Genomic DNA, 21,460 nt, shown 5'->3' with positions numbered 1-21,460 from the left:
TTCATTATCTAAAGTAATGAGACCCATAGTCATTGCAAAATATGTATGGCAATCTACAGTAGCTCTTTACTCAGAGTCCCTCCTTAATTAATATGTCCTCAAAAGTTCTGTTTTATGATGAATTATACAAATCAGCTCATGAAAGTATCATTTTCTTAGGCTGGTCTGATCATTCATCAAAAGCTGGAGAGCATGGTTCAAGGTAAGGTCCTCTTGGATTTCTTATTTCACTATTTGTTTAAACTAATATCTGCGTCTGCCAAGAGCTCCATCTGTTTGTTGTTCTGCTAGGAGAGTGGAGGGGTCACAGTGATCTCAAAGGCAAACTCTCTCAATTGGCCAAGAACCTCAGTTATCTCACTGACTGCGTTCCTCCAGAAGCACCTTGCACAAGCAGGTTTGTACCACATGATTCCTCCAAGCAACTTGGTTTTAGACAGAAAAGTATTCTCAAAGAGCAAAGGTATTCTCCCTGATGTGTAAAATAATAGGGGCTGTAAATTAGGAAGTGAAAATTGAGAATTGTATTAATGGTAGTTTTTTCCTTCTTCTTTTAATTGAATGGAAATTAAACTCAAAATCAGATTTGTCTTACGCACTTTTGGCATGTGGTGGTGTCATTTTCAGTCAGAACAAACATATTGGTCAAGAAAAAAAATCAATATTAAAGGAATAGTTCGGAATTTTGGACCTAGGACCTCATTTCCAACTTTACCGAGGTGATATAGGTCGGTGGAGACCGTTTTTATCGCGTTTACCCCCTTCCTTCAGTTGCAGTGTCCCCCTTTGCTAACGCTCGTTCTTAGCTAACGCATTTCTACAGTAACATCAGTCTGACATCAACAACAGTTTTACTCACTCCACCGCACACCCGAGACAAGTCAATTAAAACGTCAGACTATCGATATACGTGTCCGTGTTGATAGACACGACTAACCTTGCAACTCAATGATTTATTACATTTTGAGGGACTAGTTTCTCAATATCAATCCGCCACTGCCATACAAGGGAACAAAGTAGGCTATTGCAATGCGATGCAAGGTTAGTTTTATTTCTAACATTGTTCTATCAACACAGGCATGTGCATTGATAGTCTGACGTTATCATTTATTTGTTTCGGGTGTTCTGTGGAGTGTTGTCAGTGGCAGGCTGGATGTTACCGTTGACTTGCGTTATCTCGGCACCTAGGTTAGCACGAGATGAACGCTGCAACTCAAGGAAGGGCAGAAATTCACTGAAAATGGTCTTCACCGACCTATATCACCCCGACTAAGTTGGAAATAAGGTCCTATGTCCAAAATTCCGAACTATTCCTTTAAATCGATGTTTGCCAGGGGTATGAAACGTTTTGGGTTTAGCTGTATACGTCCAAACTGGTTGTAATTAATAATTAATTTGCTGCAGAACCGAGGAACTGATAGAGGAAGTATCTCAGAGACTTGAGACCTTAAGAGAGGAGATACTGGTGAACAGCATATCGGCCGGAAACGTACAGGCCAAGCCCCATGATTCTTCCAGAGCTTGCCCCATTTTGCCTGATGAAAGACAGTCCTCATCTGAAGATCATCACAGTGGGACTGACAGAGGTCCTACGAGAGACCTAACATGCATTGAGAACTGCAACAAGATTAACGACTCAAAAAGTGCCTCTAGAGATTGCATCATGTCCTTGGACATCTCGGAGTTTGAATTGCAGATGATAGAGATGCAGGCCAGACAAGAGGAATTGGAAGAGCAGTCCACTCTGGACTTCAAGGTTGTTTGTTTGTTTGTTTGTTTGTTACACACACACACACACACACACACACACACTATATTGCCAAAAGTATTTGGTCACCTGCCTTGACTCACATATGAACTTAAGTGACATCCCATTCATAAGCCATAGGGTTTAAAATGATGTCGGTCCATCCTTTGCAACTATAACAGCTCCAGTTCTCAAGGTTCCTCACACTCAAAAGGTTTAGGAGTATGTTTATGGGATTGTTTTGGGCATTCTTTCAGAAGCACATTTGTGTGGTCACACACTGATGATGGATGAGGAGACTGGCTCTCAGTCTCCGGTCTAATTCATCCCAAAGGTGTCACTCTGCGCAGGCCAGTCAAGTTCATCCACACCAAACTCTGTCATCCATGTCTTTATGGACCGGGATTGTGCACTGGTGCACAGTCAGGTTGGAACAGGAAGGGGCAATCCCGAAGCTGGGCGTGGCCCCTTAGATTCAGTGAAAGGAACTCTGAATGCTTCAGCATCAACCAAGAGATTTTGGACAAATCCATGCTAGCAACTTTGTGGGAACAGTTTGGGGATGGTCCCTTCCTGTTCCAACATGACTGTTATGAAAGATCAGGAGTTTTACTTACTATGATGATCAAGGGAGAAACATCATCATGACTTCATCCAAATGATCCACCAGTTGCTCTAACCAGACAAGGAAATAGTTAGGGTTTAACTTAAACCGTTTAAGTATTCAACAACAAAAGATAGATAATCATACAATAATAGTGGCAAAGTCAGGAGACATCCAGTTGACTCTAATCAATGGCTGTTGACTTGAAACAGACGACAATAAGTGATATCAACCCTGGCGCCTTCCATGTTCAGGAACAGTATAGATATCATACAGGGTCACAACGCAGGAGCATACTTTATGTGTCAAATTAAACTACTAGTGAGAAATACTGAACATTAAACCACACATTGGAGTATTGGATATGATGCTCTATTTTCTACGCTTTCTCTCAATGTGCACCAGTGCTCAAAGCAAGGTCAATAAAGTCATGGATGACAGAGTTTGGTGTGGATGAACTTGACTGGCCTGCACAGAGTCCTGACCTCAACCTGGTAAAACACCTGAGAGTCACTGAGAGCCAGTCTCCTTGTCCAACATCAGTGTGTGATCTCACAAATATGCTTCTGGAAAAATCCCATAAACACATTCCTTAACCTTGCGGAAACCTTCCCAGAAGAGTTGAAGCTGTCATAGCTGCAAAGGGTGGACTGACGTCATATTAAATCTTATGGATTAATAATGGGATGTCACTTAAGTTCATATGTGAGTCAAGGCAGGTGACCAAATACTTTTGCCAGCGAACAATCTTTGCAACCCTTCTTCGGCAGATGAGTGTCTTTTTAGTATAATTAGAACAGATCCGTCCATAAATCACACCAAAAAGATTCATGTTTCAACTGGAATCTTGCCTTTTTATTGTCATGGCCAGTTGTAAAAGTAACATGTTTCCATTGTGCTACTCTGAAGAAAACTTCACTGAATACGTCGTCTGACTTTTCCTGCGAGGTCGAAAGTGACGAAGAATTGGAAAATGAAATGCTGCAGGTACTGCTTCATATTTTACAGATGGCATAATATTACCCCCAGAGGGGCAATTGAAATCATTTTGATTATTGTAATAATACTTGTGAGGAAAACCTCATGATCCGCACTAAGTTGCAACCTTTGGTGAAGAAGTCACTGTCCCAACTCCCACATGTTTTGTTTCTTTTTGAGTTTGTTGCCTTATCTACTTCCGGTATTTCCTTCACAGTGTGTGGAGGAAGTAGAGAAGCTGAATAATGGAAACACTGTGGCATGCCATGATCAGAAACAATCCCAGGAAGAATGTTTGGTCATAGAGGAAGATGATGAAGACATTGAAGAAGAGGAAGAGGAGGGATTTGGTGATTACAGTCACTTCGTTTTTTCTCAGTTGGGATCATGAAGCATTTATTTCTGTGTCCAGCATTTCAAACACACACCCAGCACCATGTTTTAAAGCAGCAGTGTGCATGTGGACTGACATGGTGTTGTAGATAGATGGATTCTGTTATCATTAAATTCATGTTTATGTTTATGTATATGGGAAATATAGATAATCTTGTAATTTCCCAAGATATTCACTTTGCAGAGAAAATGCACAAACTGCTTTAACATGAGATCACCAAATGCACTGTTAGAATACACTAAGCAGCATGGAAAATTGAAGCGTTAGAGAATTGTACCGATGCACAAAGTACTGATTTCCTGTTACTGAATGTCCTGTAACTATGAATGATAAACAATGTAAGTAGTCTTGTGCTGAAATTTGATCTGGAGATTAGAAATTGTCTTGCATCCCTTGCTGGCATCCTGATCCTGCTTATCAATGCATCCAAATGACAGCACAGTTGTTTTAGGAGCATTTATGGCCTCAGTCATGCAAAGCTAAGGCCAATATTAATTTATCTCTTATGCAAATGTATGACTGTGTAAGAGACTTCCTTTCAAATATTTAATCACATTACTAAACACATTGTGTTTGTTTTGTTTGTCTTTCCACACGTAGACCCTGCACTTCCTCAGCCCACCCCTGAGCAAGTTAAATGTCTTAAGATGTATTTTGGACATCACAGTTTCAAACCGTAAGCACAGAGTTGAAAGGAGAAATCCGGCGAGTTTTCACATAGATCTCTGTTTCTGTACTGTCGGTATGGGAAAAAAAATGAAAACAATCGGTTTTACCTGCAGTAGCTCAAGTTGCTACAGCCTGTCTCTAATGCAACAATGCAGCTACAGGGCTACACTCTGGGGGCATGTGCATTGGGGCTTGTGGACATGCCCCCAAAGTGTAGCACTGTAGCTGCCTGGCTTGTTTTTTTTGGGGTTTTTGTTTCTTGTACCGACAGTTCTCAGTGACACCGATAAATGGCGATGTATGTGAAAACTCGCCGGGTTTCTCCTTTAATCTGATGTTCTTTAGAAGACTTCTTGCATTTTCTTCTAAATATGACCTGAGCTATTGACCTGAAAACATTATTTTTGAAGCATATGGATATTTTTTTTATTCCTAGGGTACAATGGAAAGTGATCCATTCTGTTCTCAAAGAAAGAAGGGATAATTTAGTTGTCATGGCAACTGGTAAGAGGTTTTATTTATTATTTTTTCCCAATGGTTTGTGCCAGCACTTGAAGATGCTCATTGGACACTACAGAATCATACTAATCCTCAACGTATCTATTTGTCAAGACTCTATGACTGTTCACTGCTGTGATTATGATCAATTACAATTTGTTTTGATCTTGCATTCCACAGATGGAAATGCCTAGATTTGCCTAATCACTTCATTGATAGAAGTAGCAAATTCTTGTATACCTAGCAGGTGCACATTAATTTAAATGGCTGCTAAAACATCAATGAATAAAATATGTAACTGAATTGAACTGATTGGATTAAGTAGTCCACGACTTGTGAGCAATAACTAGGTGTGTTTTATGTGAAGGTTATGGGAAGAGTCTTTGCTTCCAGTACCCACCAGTGCTGTGTGGGAATGTCAGTGTGGTCATCTCCCCCCTCATTGCTCTTATGGAGGATCAGGTGCTGCAGCTCCAGTGGGTGATCCCTCTCAATCTCTTATCTCTCTCTCTCTCTCTCTCTCTCTCTCTCTCTCTCTCTCTCTCTCTCTCTCTCTGTTCTCTTTTCTCTCTCTCTCTCGTTGTTCTCTTTTCTCTCTCTTTTTCTCTCTCTCTCTATTTCTCCCTCTATCTTTCTCTCTCTCTCTCCTCTCTCCCTCTCTTCTTTATCTCCCTCTGTTAAACAGGAAGTCTGTGCTATGGTAGCCTTAAAGGGATATTCCAGCATTTGGAGAATTACACTCATTGTCCACCTCCCCACGAGTTAAACAAATGATTATAGGACTAGTCGCAGTTGCAAGGTTTTAGAACGTTGCAGCTTATCTCGTCGCGAATCGTTGGTTTGAACTCCTTAACACAACTAATAATAACCCAACACACCTAACATGAATTTTACACGCACTTCCCTTTTTCCTATCTTCTTCTTTCTTCTACCTCCTTCTCCTTACTTCCACAGTCTCCTTCGACTACACTTTGACTAGAACTTAGCTTTCTGAAATTTCATCCTCTGGTAGTCTCGTGGTGTTTGTAGTAGTATATGTTGTTACCGAACGCCTCTTTTGCAATGTATCTTAAATGTTAACTGTCATTTGTAAGTCGCTTTGGATGAAAGTGACTGCTAAGTTAATAAGTATAAATGTAACATTTTAAGCAATGTGTTTCTGAAGTGCCAATAACACTGTGTTTTTCAGTGATCAAATGAAATGTACACTTTTCCTCTAGAATGTCCAACATTCCATCTTGTTATCTTGGATCAGCCCAGAAACAAGACGTTTCTGCTGACTTAAGAAAGTGAGTAACCTGTATCATTTCATTTCAAAACAAACATTTAATTAATCACATAACATGCACACCAATGCTCTGAACACATTTCCTAGGGGACACTTTCGAGTGGTGTATATGACTCCAGAATACTGTTCAGGAAATATTGCTCTCCTGGAACACCTCAACAACACCATTGGTAAGTGCTGAGTCATAATGCTTTTTCTCTAATTTCTAGCAGTAGCTTGACGTGACCATAATACTCTGTATGATCAGTGTGTTAGTGGGGAAAGATAAACAAAATAGATGGGTCAAATTAATTTCAGTAGTGTGGAAGACATTTAGCGTAAAGATCTAAACAGTCCAGAGTCCATTCAAGAGTGTTAAGATCTTACAGAAACATAAGTATCGAATCAAGGGTTAAATTCCATCTTCCATTTTCCACTCACAGTAGTATTTCAGGGATGGTTGTTCATTTCCCGTTTCTAGGTCTTTCACTGGTAGCCATTGATGAAGCCCACTGTATATCCCAATGGGGACATGACTTCAGAAATGCTTACAGGGACCTGGGAAAGCTCAAGAAGGCTCTTCGGAATGTATGTCATGCTATCTCTTCTGTTGTTCACACACACACACACACACACACACACAGACACACACACACACACAGTACATGCACACATTTCCATATGCATACACAAACACACACACATGCAGTATAGATGCGTCAAACTTTGGGTTCAGCTAGATATTGGAAGTCAGTTTAGGATACTTTTCATTCAGGTTCCTATAGTGGCTCTCACTGCCACGGCCAGCCCTTCCATACGTGAGGACATCGTCAAGAGTCTCCACCTGAAGGACCCCATCGTCACCTGCACCACCTTTGATCGACCAAACCTTTATCTGGACGTCAACCGCAAGTCCAGCAACATCCTCCAGGACTTCAAGCCTCTCCTTAACAAGAAGAAAGGGTTGGTGGCAGTATTTCATTCTAGCCATGTTGTCACAACCATGCATGTGTAGGTGACTGTTGTCCTGGATTTCTAAAGTATTTAAGAAGCGTGTATGTGTGTGTGTATGTGTGTTACCGTGTGTATGTTTTAAGGGGTGGTTATGAGTTTGAGGGCCCTGCCATCGTATATTGCGCCGCTAAAAAGTTGGCAGAGCGGGTGGCAGGCGAGCTCACGAAGCTAGAGATCCGCTGTGGAGTCTACCATGCCGGGCTCCAGATCAAACAGAGAAGGGAAACACAGCACCGCTTCATGAGGGACGAGATCCAGGTGAGTCTCTCGGGTCAAGTTACAGGAACCAAAAATGTGACATTTCATTCACCACTCACCTGTATTGAATGTACTTTTTGATTTTTTTATTTTGTTTTTACTCTTCTTTATATTATTTATTTTACTCTTACCGATAAATATAGAGTCTGCATCAACAGGTCATAAACGCTAGCTAGCAAAGCCTACTTGTTGCGCAAAGGCTGCTTTGTTTGTGATTTCGTGTTTGCTGCTTTGATGCTGTACTAGTGTCCAATGTCATGTTGTTTAGTTTTAAGGTGTAGCTTGTTTGACCACTGTGGGAAATCCCTTACAAGGAACTCAACACCTCCTGTGTATATTTAAAATACATAAATTTACTATTTATGTGTACATCAATATTTAGAGAAACATGATATGATGTTTTATGATGTTATGTTTATGCAACAATCTGAGTGAAGAACACCTCAAGCCATTGTCCTTTTTAGCATAATTTACTTCATTTTCACATTGATTCTCCATTGGGGGGGGGGGGAAGAACATTGCATGATTTTGGCATCATAGACAGACGTTATCAGTGTTCTCTTTTGCATCGCAATTTGCATCTTGCATCATCGTTTGCATCTTTTCCACCACAAGGCCACCCAGGAGACTGTACCGTTGCACGTAATATCCACCAGCTTCATGCACATAAAGTCCATGTGGTTTTTTTTTCCCCTCTCTCTCCAGTGCATCGTTGCCACAGTGGCTTTTGGTATGGGCATTAACAAGGCTGATATCCGCAAAGTGATCCACTACGGGGCGCCTAAAGAGATGGAGTCCTACTACCAAGAAATCGGAAGAGCAGGAAGAGATGGCCTCCCAGCTGCGTGCCATGTGCTGTGGGCGCCACAGGACATGGGTTTGAACAGGTGATGTGCACGCCTAGTCAAATGTTACCGATTAATAACCTGTCAGTATCTACTACAGATGATGTTTGTGGATTTTTTGATTGCATAGTAATAAGCTGCTGAATAGTCATTCAAACTACCACATTTCTGGGTGAAGCTTATTTGCATGTTGGTGAAGAGGAATCATTGCAGTGTGCAGTGAATGAAAATATGCTTTGTCCTGACATATTCAAATCAAGCGTCTGAAAAATGGATTTCCAAAAACACGGCTTTGAATAGGGTTTTTTAATGGCCATCAGAGGTGAACCAAAGGTTGTCCGCAAAAGATTGTATGGGGTTATTCAAGTCATCTGTTTTCTTGTCCTCTCAACAGATTTCTGCTAAACCAGACCAACAGTGATAAAATGAGGATTTATAAAATGCAGATGATGGCCAAGATGGAGAAGTATCTGAACTCCACTAGATGTAGAAGAAAGTAGGTTGATTGCACCCTCTGCATTAAGGTCTGCTTTGATTACAGCATGTGCTTTGAATAGAGAGCAAAATATATTTGTTTGTGTGTTAGTTAGAGTGTTTGTTTTGAGCGAAGGTTTTGTATATACAAAAACGTTCCACTTTGTAATAGCCAAAGGTCTCTGTATACAAACCACTTTCCAATGCAGAATAACCTGGAACGCTCTCCAGCAAATCTATCATGGCCTCTCTTTTCATCATGTCATTGATTTATTGTCCAATGATGAAAAGTAAACCAAAAGGATTCAGTTCTTGGTGTAAACTCTGTCCGACTCTGATGCCGTCTCTCTCCTTGAAGGCTGATTCTGTCCCATTTCGAAGACAAACAGCTACGGAAAGTGACATCAGGGATCTTGGGGACCAACAAGTGCTGTGACAACTGCAAATTGGGGTGTGTAAATGAGTTACTAGCAGGTGTGAATGATTAAATATGGGTCACCGTGTCAGACAGAAAGCAGATATGGCCAAGTAAACAGTACTGTGATTGTTGTACTGAAGAGCTGTTACAAATTCAATTGAGGAAACCTGCCCTCCAGCAATATAATGTCTTTCATTTTTGAGTTGCAGTTGCCATTCTGTGTCTATTATATCTTTTTCACTACTTCTACAATGACCTTTTAAAAGGAAAGATGAATACTGTTCTATTGGGAAAGTTGAATATAGCACTGTAAGAATTTACCTATATTGATATTAAGTCATATGTATTATCTATGTAGCCCAGAGCTTTTCTTGCGGAGATTTAAATAGTCCCACAACTTGTGTTGTGTTTGAATGATTTCTTAATGTAGTTGTCTGTAAAATGACTCTTGGGTTATTTCTTTAGCTCTACCAGGGCAATTCTCAGCCCCAGCAAAGCTGACTCTGACCAGAGCATGCAGGACTTTGGTGAAGGCGCCTTCCAGTTACTAGGTGCCATTGATTCTCTTGGGGAACGTTTTGGGGTGACAGTTCCCATCCTCTTTCTCCGAGGCTCTGTGAGTGCTGTCATACTATCTCAATTCAATTCCACAGTTACAATTATTACATTATGCTTCATCATCATACACATAAGCGGTTACAGTTATTCATTTAGCAGGTGTTTTGAGTTCTGATACACAGGGCAACTGTGTGAGCAATGTTGCTGGGCAATATTTCCGAGGCATGTTGTATAGTTTACATTTTCATCCAGCACTTTGTTAAACAATGAATCAAACAGCCAGAGTTGTTTTTGGGTAGTGTAACAGAGAGCTTTGTTACAGTACTGAAGATCAATAGGCAGTCATCCACTTAAGATCCCCTAACCGATCCCCTGACAAAGAAATTCTAAAGTCTCTTCATCCTTCTAAACATTACCCTCTCACATAAGAATCCTCCAGAATCTTCTGACACAATATCTCGCTCATCCCTATCCAAACCAGACTGGACTAGTATTTGAGTTAACCGGTTATAAGAGAGCATAGCCTTGTATGTGATGAGAGTCTGTGTCAGGAATTTAGAGGCTTCCTCATTCCTGAAGGCTCGAGTGCTCCTCGGGTGGTTATTCCATCGCCCTGGTAACACTGAGAGTGCCATCCCCCACCAGGCTCTCAGTTACTGAGGGAGGCAGAAGCTTCAGATAAACATGACCTTGACATACCATTCACTTCTCTACAGATTTGAACACATAACACTCTTTTAGAGGGGAACAATAAGATCAGAGATGAGCACACAATGTGAATGAAGTAAGCATACAAGAGAGGTGTATGATTCCCAAATCATATTCATTTCATCCCACAGTTGTTCTGTCCTTTTGCTGTTGATACTAGATAACATTGTTTTTACCTGGAGATCATTAATGTTCAGTGGGAAACTTTTCATGAGCATCCAATCAGAACACAAGGGGCTAATCATGTGATTGCCTGAGAACATTGTTTAAACGGTTAGCGTGGGAGGTTCACACACGTATTTACCAAATAAGAAATGCCTTAGGGGAATTCCTAAAGTGTTTTGTGAATTCTTAGCAAGAATCTTTTTTTTTATTGTCCGTTGCTGGATTCAGACTGCGCAGAAAGTTCCAGAAAAGTACAGGCGGCTTCCTCTGTTCGGAGCAGGGAAGACTGTGCCTGAGGCCTGGTGGAAAGCGCTGGGCCGTTCGCTGGTCATCGAGGGCTACCTGGCAGAGTGCTCCGGCTACAACAAGTTCACCACCCTCTGCAAAATCACCCCCAAGGTGACCCTCTCAAGGCAATGCAGGAAATGCATGGATATTGTTTTCTTTAAGTTATGCACTCTGTTCTCACACTCATGGCTATATGTAATGTCAGTCCACATTTGATCACAATGTACAATTTAACAAACTAATTGAAAATTGAAATGCCATGTGGGTGTAAGGTTCTTCAGATTCTAATGCTTTGCCCTCACATATTGTAGCTTTTCTTGAGCTTGAAACCTTTTAGCTGTGTGTTTACAGTACAATGCCTGATGGCAGATAACTGATGATTCGACCTAATTGACCCTGCTCGTGTCTTGTTCTCACGGCCAGGGCAGAACGTGGTACAGCCAAGCAAAGGTTGCCAGCCAGAGGACTCTCCTGCTTCAGCCCAACCAGGACCTGCGTGTCAGGACTTCGGCTCCCAGGTAACGCCCCTTCCTGCGTGGGAGTACCACAACCAAGACGCTGAAGGCCGCCTTAAAGGAACACAATGCAGTTCTTTCTTTCGCTTTAAAATAGCAACTTCAGACTCATTCTGATGCTACACAGACTTTTATGGTAATATGGAGAATGAAGTCTCTGACATTGCTAATGCGTGTCTGGAATGCTTGATGTTACACAAGTTAAAGTTGTTGATTATGTAGGATAATTTCTCGTTTAGTCAGTTTATGACTAAGTGGGAATGCCAAGGGGCATAGATATCAATTATTTTTGTTGTGTTCCTTTAGATATGTGCTGCTTCTCAGTTGAGAATACAATGACTTTCCTTCATTCTGTTTTCTGTTGTCAGAGACACATGATACATAGGTGTTGTCAGTTTTCCTTTTTCCTCGGGTTAGACTTTTGAGACATAAAAGAGAAGGCTGCCCTACATCACAAGGACTAAACTCACATCAGATTGAAACATGCAGTATCTCCCTCTCCATCCTGCAGGATTTTTTTTTTTTTTTAAATGTTGCCCATTTGATGCTTAGAAAACAAAGTTGCCATGTAGAGGTGTTAGCTTACCATTCTAGTTGGCTTTCATTTTTCATCTTCAAAATATACATTTGAAGTCAATTTTACAGTCTTGTGAATCTGAACTGAGCTTTTTCTTCTTGGAGAGGTGCTGGGTGCCCGCACTCTGTGTCTAAAACCAGATTATGTCTTTTTGTAGACAAAATACTGAGACAACAAACATTAGGAGCCAGGGGCCAACCATTGCATCCGAATCTCCACAGGTATGTGCATAACATGAGTATGGTATTTTTGTGCTCATATTTATACTCATTCTCCTGAATGCAGTACTTTAATAATATAGCACACAAGTGTTCTGTCCATGCTCACAGGAAACCCACTCTTCACTGTTGCAGAGGGCCGATAGATTCTCCAGCACTCCATCCAGTCCGTCTGTTTATAAAGAGGGCAATGCCTCCAGGTAATAACACTGCACAATCAGGGCAGGATATTCTTTGTCTGAGATGCCACTACAGTAATACATTATTGAACACTTTGAGGTATACTGATTTTTACATCTGTAACCCCTCTACTGCAAAAGTGCACTCAAGTCCATGCAGTGATGCAAGCCAATGCACACACTTTCTTGTGAGATCCAAAGTGATGGCAAAGGGGCTTCCATTTAACAATGAAAGAAAAAAATGATGGATCATTTCAATCAATGAGATGTTAGTTTCCAGACTATTTTCAAATGGGTGTTTGTTCTTTGTGACTTAAATTGCTGTGCATCCGTTTGACCAGGAGTGGAAAATCTTTGTTGTTGTCATTTCATGCTCCCATGCATACCTGCTTACCTGTAGCCTTTAACCTTCAGCTAATCTAATCGGTTTTAATGTCTTTGGCTCACTGGATTTTCCGGTCTGTTAGTTAACAGTCTGTCCTCCTTGGCATTATGATCTATCTCCATCCAGGACACTGCCCAGACTGGCGGCCCTCGTGGCCCCCAAACCCCAGCCTCCACCTGTTTCTGCCAGAGATCTGGAGCTTCAGGTAGCGTCATCACTTCCTGTTTTTCACAGCAAAACAGTAAAGGATATAGCCTGGGAACCAGACCTCGATCAGAGCTTGTTGCACCCCAGGAATTCGAAAATGAACGGATCACGTCCGGACCCTTTCTTGTTGAAGCTTGCTTGTGCATCATTTTGAAACTTAAGTACTGGACACAGTGAAAGGGCGTCAGTGTCACATTCATTTAGTAAATATCATATCATGTCCACAGTGTAAGTCTGAACAGGAGAAATAGCAGAATGGAATGCCTGTATGATCTCTGTATGGGAAGGTTTGATAATAGGACAAGTGCGGCTTACAATTCCTGGCACAGGAAGGGAGATGGGTGGGAATATTTATTAAGTCTGCTTTATTAAGAGTACACAGGATGTTTGGCTGTTAGCTCATGCATCTTTCTTGATATGATTGTGTATGACTGTTCATCGGTTTTCCTGCACTCCTACGTGTGTACTCATGAAGACGTTGCCCCTAGCAGAGGAGTTGCTGCAGTGCTATTTTAAATATCTGTCTCAAACTGGCTCAGCGACATTTCACTCTCGCCCAACATGACTGCCGCCATTGTCTTTTTGCATTAGACAACTTTTTTTTTTTTTTTTTTGAATAACATTGAGGGAATTTATAAGATAGTTATCTAATAGACATCTTTGTGTAGCCTTCCTGTTGGACTCTAGAGTATCATGACTACATTTCACTCTTCATTTCACTTAAGTGTCATTTCACTTAATTCACAATTCACAGGCATGCTTCAGGAGAGGTGTCCTTTGATTGGCATTTGAGCTCAATTATCTTTATATATTTGAGCAAATATATCTCTATATGTTTGGCTTTCGGGTGAAATTTGTCAGCCTTTGTTTCAAAACATTGTTTGAGATAAGGAGATCACTGTTGCACGCTTCTACTTGAATACCCTACATTCATGGCATAATACCACTGTAGCTTGAACTTGTTACAGTTTCCATACATTTCACCCAAAAGCTAGATATCCCTAACTTTTTGTGAGTAGTGTAGCTTTCTCAAACCTGAATAGTAGACCGCATGTTTAAATTAAGGCAGACTAGTTACTGTAGTGATGCAGTGGATTGCTAGTGGGAGCATATTTGGAGGGATTTTGTCTGAGTGAAGGCCAGTAAGCTCAATTGTTCAGAAACCTGTTTGTTCACTTTGCTGGATACTACCCAAGCACATGGATTCAGGTGGCACCTAGAGGCCTGTGGGGAATATTCAGTATTTATCTGATTTCAAAGATAATTTTAGGATTATGTGAAATCATCAATATTGACATGTTACATGCATTCAGTTAGTAACATAGTGAGTCATATTAGTGTTTGGACATCTTAGCAGCATGAGAAGAAGACATACAGCAAGTCATAAATGTGGTAGAAAACCACCGCTAATCACAGTTATCTTCAAGTCTTATGAAACTGGAAAATGACACCAATACACTCGTCAGCTCAGTAATGCTTACCTCTTTTTGCCCCTCAGACTGAGCTGTATGGTAAGCTGGTATATGAGCGACAGAAGCTGGCGAGTCTGAGGGATATCCCACCTGCCATACTAGCTACCAACAAGATCCTCTTGGACATGGCAAAGACCAGGTACGATATGCACCAGAAAACCCTGCCGTGTATACATGTTGCTTAGCATATACTGTACATCAGATTGACATAACTTTTAAAGTCTGTGCAGTCTCCCAATGTTATTACAGTGTGATTCATCCATCAATTAGTTATTCAAATAGTGTGTGATTGTTGATAGTGGCAGAAGTAGTCATTATGTACTGCAAACAATTAGGTAAATCCCTCTGGAAACCTAGAGCAAAGTGTCGGCAAACATCACCGCAGCTCCTGTCTTCTTCACATACAGTATGCTAGCATTTCATTACATAGCTGTCTCTAAAGCAATACATCTTCTTTTTCCCTTCGACCTGCTGCGTGTAGGCCGTGTACAGTGGCTAGCCTGAAGCAAGTGGACGGGGTGAGCGAGGCTAAGTCCATCATGCTGCAGCCTCTGCTGCACACCATTGTGCAGTTCTGCAAGACTCACAGCCTCCAGGTACGCCAGCCGGCACCTCACCGTCCTAATCACAGAAAGTACCAGGAATGACGAGATAGACCTGTTTTACCTGTTTACCTGAAAACATTATTATTTCACACGTCGGTTTTATTGTTGTTATTTGCACCACTGGAAAATAGCCTGCTAGGTCTTTTTCCCTCTCTCAGTTAATTTTTTTTTTTTTTTTTTTTTCATGTTGGTGATGATATCGCAAGTCCATGTCTTTGTGTAGATCTCATCTTTACATCTTGCCAGGTCATAGTTCTTTTGCAACGGTGTGCCACTTGATCTGAACATAGTGTTCTGCTTACTCACTTCCGTGCTTATCACAGACACACATAACTAGCACATGTGCCTGTTTTATGGCCTGCTCGCCCACTAGTCACTGCAAGCTTGCCAAGGTGGTTTAGCTATTACACACTTGACGCACAGCTTTCCCACGGTCAAGGAAATCCTGGAGTAGTAATGGAGTTTTTAAAACTATAATTACCAGGTCTGAGAGAGTGCCTGTTCAAACAAGCTTTTCCTGTAGAAAACCTTCCGCCTTATCACCTGCCCGCATGTAGGCCTGCTTTAACATGATAGGGATGATACAGAGCCATAGAGAGAGAGAGTTTGATGTTGCCGCCACGCGATCAAAAGTTCCAAAAAACTTGCGCTGAATGGCTGAATTGCAGGAGGGTGGGATGTACTTCTAGATGCTGGAAGGTGTAATCAGTTAACTCATTAACTACTGACCAAGAGATTGGCTGTAAACAGTTCCAAAAGTCCCATAACGAGGAAATAGTCTGGAAAAAGCGCTGCCATTTTTTCCTATGAGGTCTATGGGAGTGTCGCCACTCTGTTTTATCTACCGCTCTGGGATGATGGGGGAAAACATCATTCCAGCTAAGCATTCAATAATGAATACTGAATACTATATTATGAGACAGATCAAAATCAGCCTAACAGCTGTTTTGAGTCAAGGCTATACGTTTAGCCTATTGAATAACTTGATGCACTGAGAACTTGAGTGGACAAAGCATTTTGTGGAATTATGCATCGTTGTAGAAAATATGCAATGATGTGACATTGGCTCTGGTAGCCAGTCTGGTATGAGTGACATCACACTTTGTCTGCCACTTGTTGTCTGTAGCTGCTCCGCCTGTAGAAATATCCTTAAATTCGGGTAAGGTGTGGGAATGCTGTCAGTCAAAACTCATTCAGTGATCTGTCTCCTCCTAGATGAGCATCCCATCAACAGCACCATCTTCTGCTCCTGCCCAGACTTGCCCTCCAGCGGGTAGTGCTGCACCCGTCATTATGCCAGACAGTGTGCTCACCACCTACAGGCTCTTTCAACTGGAGGGCAAATCGCTGGTAAGAGAGAGGACTTTCATGTTTGTTTTTGTACTGTAGGCCTGTTAATTAGCGTTAACATGCTAGTGGACTGACGATGGAAGGGTTGGGTGAGGAGAAGCACAAAGGTAAGGACAGATGAAGTTCCTGGTCACCTGTGCGTTTCAAAAAGGCATGCAAAGGGTCAATTACTAATCAATTAGCCTAATGAAATTCTCCTGTCACATCAGTAACACAGATGTATTGCTATGTGAATGTCAAGTTTATCTACTGTATGTATGTCTTACACACACACACACATACAAATAAAAATACATTTCCCAGCCATTAGACAACCATGTGCTGTGGTCTGCCTAGCTTTCATCACCACTTCATCATCATCATCATACAAAATGTATGCAACAAAACAATGCAATGCAAGCTGTTCCAGCTTTCTAGCTGTCTAGCTTATACAGGTACTCTTTGCATGTTTAGGTATTTTTGATGGCTGTAGAACTCCCTCTAGAGTCGCAATATGTTTATATTTTAATCTGCTGTTATGAATAGCAAACTTCTCGTGACTTATCTCTCCTGTACACAATAAAAATGTTTTTGTTGTGGAGGTAAAGGATTAACAGCAGGCAAAGAGCTGTATTACTGACAAGGTAATGTTTCACGATTCTCGAGAGATTTGTCGGGAGATTTGTTGGTTTTCTCCGTAACGAGTTGCTTCTTCTATACTTTATAGCAATGCTAGGTGAATGATTTGTTTACCATCACATTGGCTTTGTAAAGGTTATATTAAGGTTATATTAAAATCTTGCATAGTGTACCTTTTTTAAGCTCTCTTGGGTTTCCCTGTGAAACTTATAGTATGTGTGTGTGTGTGTGTGTGTGTGTGTGTGTGTGTTGGGTGGTGTGACGTGTCCAGAGGCAGGTGTGTGACCTACGCAGCCTGCCCCTCTCGGCCGTGGAGTGCCACCTCCTCCAGGCCCTGAGCTCCAACCAGCCGCTGGACTTGGACCGAGCCGGCCTCACGTCCCACGTCCGCAGCACCATCACGCGCATCATCACCTCCCCTCCCGTCAACTCCGGTAGCTGCGCAATCTCTCTGCTCTACCCTGCTCAACAGATGAGATTAAAGGGCCGTTCGCAGCAAGAGCGATAACTGTAACGATAATGACAAAAGAGCTTAGTTCTAGCTAATTATGAATGGAGATGTCCATGAATAAACTATGACGCTAATGTCATGATATCATTGGGGATCACTTTTTTAAGATCGATAAAAAGCTGACAGCCAATCAGAATCCATCAAAATGTATCCATAACATTCATCAATACGAGGAGAGACTTCCCTTATCGTTGGGTCAGTGTGGACGCTTTTATCGTTATAGTTATAGTTATCATTATCTTTATAGTTCACCTTCCTGGTGTGAACCTGGTGTGGTCCTTAGCTTTATTGTCCTCAGGAAGTACATTTGTCTTGGGCATCAAGTACCACTCACAGCTGCTTGCAATCAAGACATACATTAGTGCAGCAAAATAAGACAAAGGAGAACAGACTAATAGGGATATTGACCATCTATGCTGTGTTTACATTATGTTTGGCAGTTTGAGATCACAGTCAGAATGCATGCAGCTCGTGCTGTAAGCTGAATTGCCCTGTGATGCAGTTTTGGTGAAACGTTCATTTGAATTCCACATTTGACACATTTGAGCTTTGTGTTCTTTTCAGACCTGAGTGATGTGAAGGCCATCCGAGCCCGAGTGCCTGAAGAGATCAGCACATTCCTGGTGCGCCTCACTGTGACTCTGCTGCAGAGGGACGGACTCCCACATGGAGTGGCCAGCAGCAGCTTGGCCTCCAGGAATGAGCCTGCTTGGATTGAGCCAGAGGTGGGCTTCACTGGATTTCATTCATGGGATTCATCAGGCCCCTTTCCACAGGTGTATACAATCAAGCACCTGGATTATGAATACAGACTGCATGGTGTTTGATTAATACACCTGTGGAAAGGGACCTGATTTACCTCCTGAATAGACCCTTTCAATCTGTTCCTAGAGGGTTGAAAAAATTCAAAACCAGAGCAGAAGCATTGACATTTAAATGAGTCATACTCATTTACAGAATCAAACTACTGTGCCATAAGAAATGGGGTTTTTTATGCAGTTGAAAGGGTCTATATTCATGCATCTCTAGGTAACACTCTTAAAAGATAGTCGTAACATTTGTGTGTTTTGGCCTGGGTCTTTGCATATGCCATTCCCATGGAGTCACATGGACACTGAGTTTCTAACCAAGGCTGGTACAGTCTGTTCACTATTTTAACCAATATATTTGAATTAGACAAGATGTAAATGGTAGCAATAGTCAATTTTGACCAGTAGAGGGTAGCAACATCCTACACGTCTTTATAATCAGACAGCGGCCATTGAACAAGATGCCTGTAAAATGAGGTTGTTGCTATTTGTCCCCCGTTTACGTTTTGCTGTTTGGCTGTGATCTTTTAAAATGGTCAAATGGTTGTTTGGCTTTGAAACTGTGCAATGTGGTTGCTGTTAACAGGCTACATTTAAGGGCACTTAACAAAAGTGTTGAGTTTATCCCTGTGTCCCTGACATTTAATGACGTTACAATTAAGTTGTACATTGCATCATGTGCACTTATCGAAGTGAGTCTAAATCATAAAAACATGCGAGATTGGTTCATTGGAGCATTTCATAACTAGCTAGCTCTATAACTAGCATAACTAACTAGATAACCAAGCCAATACTTTACCACATACTCAGTTTTCCACAAACACATTTGATGGCTCTGTCTCTTTAGACAGTTCTTTAGTTTTAATCTGTCTTTCCAAAGGGAGAAGAATGCCCAGAGTGACTGCACTTAAGTTACTTCCTAAAATGTTTGCCAAATTGAGTTCCTGGAAATTCTGCTCATTTGTGCTGCTCATCCGGTCCATGTACCACTTATGCTCAAATGCAGCAGGCAATTGCAGCCCAGTAGATTTGCGTCCTTCCAAGTAAACCGCAGGAAAAGGAATTTGTGGAGATGTAATTGTCATGGACAAGAATGATCATTCATGACCAGCAGAGGGAGCCAGCATCCTGTAAGCCTAAATATTTAATAGGTTTTCTGATTGAGATTAGTGACCTTGGCTTTTATTCAGCATTGTCTTGTTCTTTTGGTCTGTGTACATACTACCATCTGCTCTTTGGAAAGTACCATTTTTTTGTACTGAATATTCTAGAAGCACAACAGTCTTAAAACCATCATACAGTCATACATTTGAAAGCATATTATACTGTAGGTGTGATGCAAACAACATTTAGATTGTCCAGATATAAGCTTTTTTTCAGAGATAGTAAAGCATTGTTTTGTCAAGTATGGGTGTCCACCCACATTTTTGACAGTATCATGTGTTAAAATTAAAAACAAGACTCCCATCTTCTGATTATGATTCACTAAGATCATTGCAAGGAAGAGGAACATGCTGCAATGTAATTAGAATAATTCACCAATGTATATGACACTGTGTAAGTGGAGAGACTTCAAAGGGGCACGCTCGTGTCTTTTCCTGTCCCAATGATGTCATAATATATTCACAGGTCAATTTCTTATAAGGGAGGATTAATCCAATCGTGGAATGGGATATCCCTGGGATTTTTTCCCCCTCCTGTTTGGCATGCATAATTCTGGTCTCTCCATGCAGAAGACGATCCATAACGTCCAATGGCGTGATCAGTCGTCACCTCATAAAACCTACATTAAGAGAGGGGAGGTTTTAAAGGCCGGCACGACATCTGGCGCCTCCTCTCAGACTGATTACTGCAGACCTATTTTCTTAGCGCATCTCAGCCACAGATGTAGAGTCAAGGCATTGCCCATCCCTTCCACCCCTCCCTTCACCACCCCTCCCCTTTCCTCTGGGATTGTCTCGGGATGTTCCCTCTGTCTGAGGAGGAATCTTTAGAACCCTTTCTCCCCTTCTTGGCATGATGGGATAGAATAGGCTGGAAGCGTCAGCAGTAGGTGTGGATTGATATTGATCTAGTCTGCGACGCCATTGATCTGGTCTGCCAACAGCATTTGAATACAGCTCAGCATGTTGTTGTTGTTGTTGTTGTTGTTGTTGTTGTTGTTGTTGTTTTTCCGCCCACAAGTTTTGTTGTTTGACTCCAAAGTGTGGAAGTTAAATGGGAATAGTCTTTACTAAGCAGTTCACTGTTCTGAGTCTGAGGAAGGGATGAGAAGGCAGAGAGTGTTTGTTGTGTTGGCAGATTGTGTGGTAGGCCCGTTTTTAATTAAACAAACTTTCTCTCCATCTCTGAGGCTCCCACACCTCAGAGAAGGACCCACAGATGGATTTTCATGTGCTCCCCATTTGATTCAGCACTGCATTCCAATGCCATTCCAGTCCGCTCCGCTGGTGTCCCCCTGGAATTCCGAGATGAGTTTGGATTATGCTGTGAAATGCAGACTCACTATCTACGGCCCTTATGCCTCTCCCAAGCCCCTACACCCAATGCTGATCCGTGCGCCAGCTAAACAAATCCATAGTTTCCTCTCCGGAACCACATTCCATCTGTCGGCATTCCATTGTGATCGTAAAGGCCGTAAATCTAACACTTATACGATGCAACAGTGAAAGAAAGTGAGAGAGACAGATAGACCGAGAGAAACAGACTGAGAGATGGGGATAACAAAATGTGGTTGTATCTCTTTCCTCCTTCATTGAAACTTATTTTTTCTAATGATGATGATGAGTATGATGATGATGATGATTCCCTGCAGGACAAGCCCATACAAGCCTCCAAGCCTCAACCTTCAAGAACTGCACCCCCACCGGCCCCCAAACCATCGCTCCAGCCTCCTCCCTTCAGGCCTCCTGCCCAGGCCTCCACCGTCCCGCCAATGCCAGCCCTGGACGAGATGGACGGCAGTGAAGATGACCTCTTCAGCGAGATGCCCATGCCAGAGGTACAGTAAGCCCTCAGAGTAGCCACTCACAGCAAGGGCACTGACGAGAACTTTGTGAGTCACTGATACTGCCCTTAGCCTCCTTATACAGCATCACTGGTAAACATCCTTAGTGTGTCCATGCATAT

General features: G+C 41.8%; 1 protein-coding gene across 2 annotated transcripts in view; it reads left to right on the top strand.

Annotated features, from left to right (window-relative positions):
* The window catches only part of wrn (WRN RecQ like helicase), a 30,921-nt gene that overhangs the window by 3,125 nt on the left and 6,336 nt on the right, over positions 1-21,460 (top strand). The window contains exons 7-34 of one of the 2 annotated variants that reach the window (XM_062554865.1): positions 160-202; positions 292-397; positions 1,405-1,756; positions 3,261-3,338; positions 3,547-3,679; positions 4,324-4,399; positions 4,829-4,896; positions 5,258-5,366; positions 6,111-6,179; positions 6,266-6,348; positions 6,639-6,745; positions 6,933-7,120; positions 7,255-7,429; positions 8,135-8,316; positions 8,669-8,770; positions 9,107-9,199; positions 9,632-9,782; positions 10,826-10,996; positions 11,309-11,403; positions 12,135-12,198; positions 12,331-12,395; positions 12,886-12,964; positions 14,465-14,577; positions 14,920-15,034; positions 16,259-16,393; positions 17,283-17,445; positions 18,087-18,247; positions 21,147-21,332. In XM_062554865.1, coding sequence (XP_062410849.1) covers positions 160-202; positions 292-397; positions 1,405-1,756; positions 3,261-3,338; positions 3,547-3,679; positions 4,324-4,399; positions 4,829-4,896; positions 5,258-5,366; positions 6,111-6,179; positions 6,266-6,348; positions 6,639-6,745; positions 6,933-7,120; positions 7,255-7,429; positions 8,135-8,316; positions 8,669-8,770; positions 9,107-9,199; positions 9,632-9,782; positions 10,826-10,996; positions 11,309-11,403; positions 12,135-12,198; positions 12,331-12,395; positions 12,886-12,964; positions 14,465-14,577; positions 14,920-15,034; positions 16,259-16,393; positions 17,283-17,445; positions 18,087-18,247; positions 21,147-21,332 — 3,462 coding nt within the window. Of the gene's footprint in view, positions 1-159; positions 203-291; positions 398-1,404; positions 1,757-3,260; positions 3,339-3,546; positions 3,680-4,323; positions 4,400-4,828; positions 4,897-5,257; positions 5,367-6,110; positions 6,180-6,265; positions 6,349-6,638; positions 6,746-6,932; positions 7,121-7,254; positions 7,430-8,134; positions 8,317-8,668; positions 8,771-9,106; positions 9,200-9,631; positions 9,783-10,825; positions 10,997-11,308; positions 11,404-12,134; positions 12,199-12,306; positions 12,396-12,885; positions 12,965-14,464; positions 14,578-14,919; positions 15,035-16,258; positions 16,394-17,282; positions 17,446-18,086; positions 18,248-21,146; positions 21,333-21,460 lie in introns of both variants that reach the window. The other variant, XM_062554864.1, reaches the window with a different exon arrangement.

This window comes from Sardina pilchardus, chromosome 14 (assembly GCF_963854185.1).
Source record: "Sardina pilchardus chromosome 14, fSarPil1.1, whole genome shotgun sequence".
Lineage (NCBI taxonomy): Eukaryota > Metazoa > Chordata > Actinopteri > Clupeiformes > Clupeidae > Sardina > Sardina pilchardus.
Note: the sequence above shows the minus strand (reverse complement) of the source record. Positions and strands in the feature narration are given on the sequence as shown.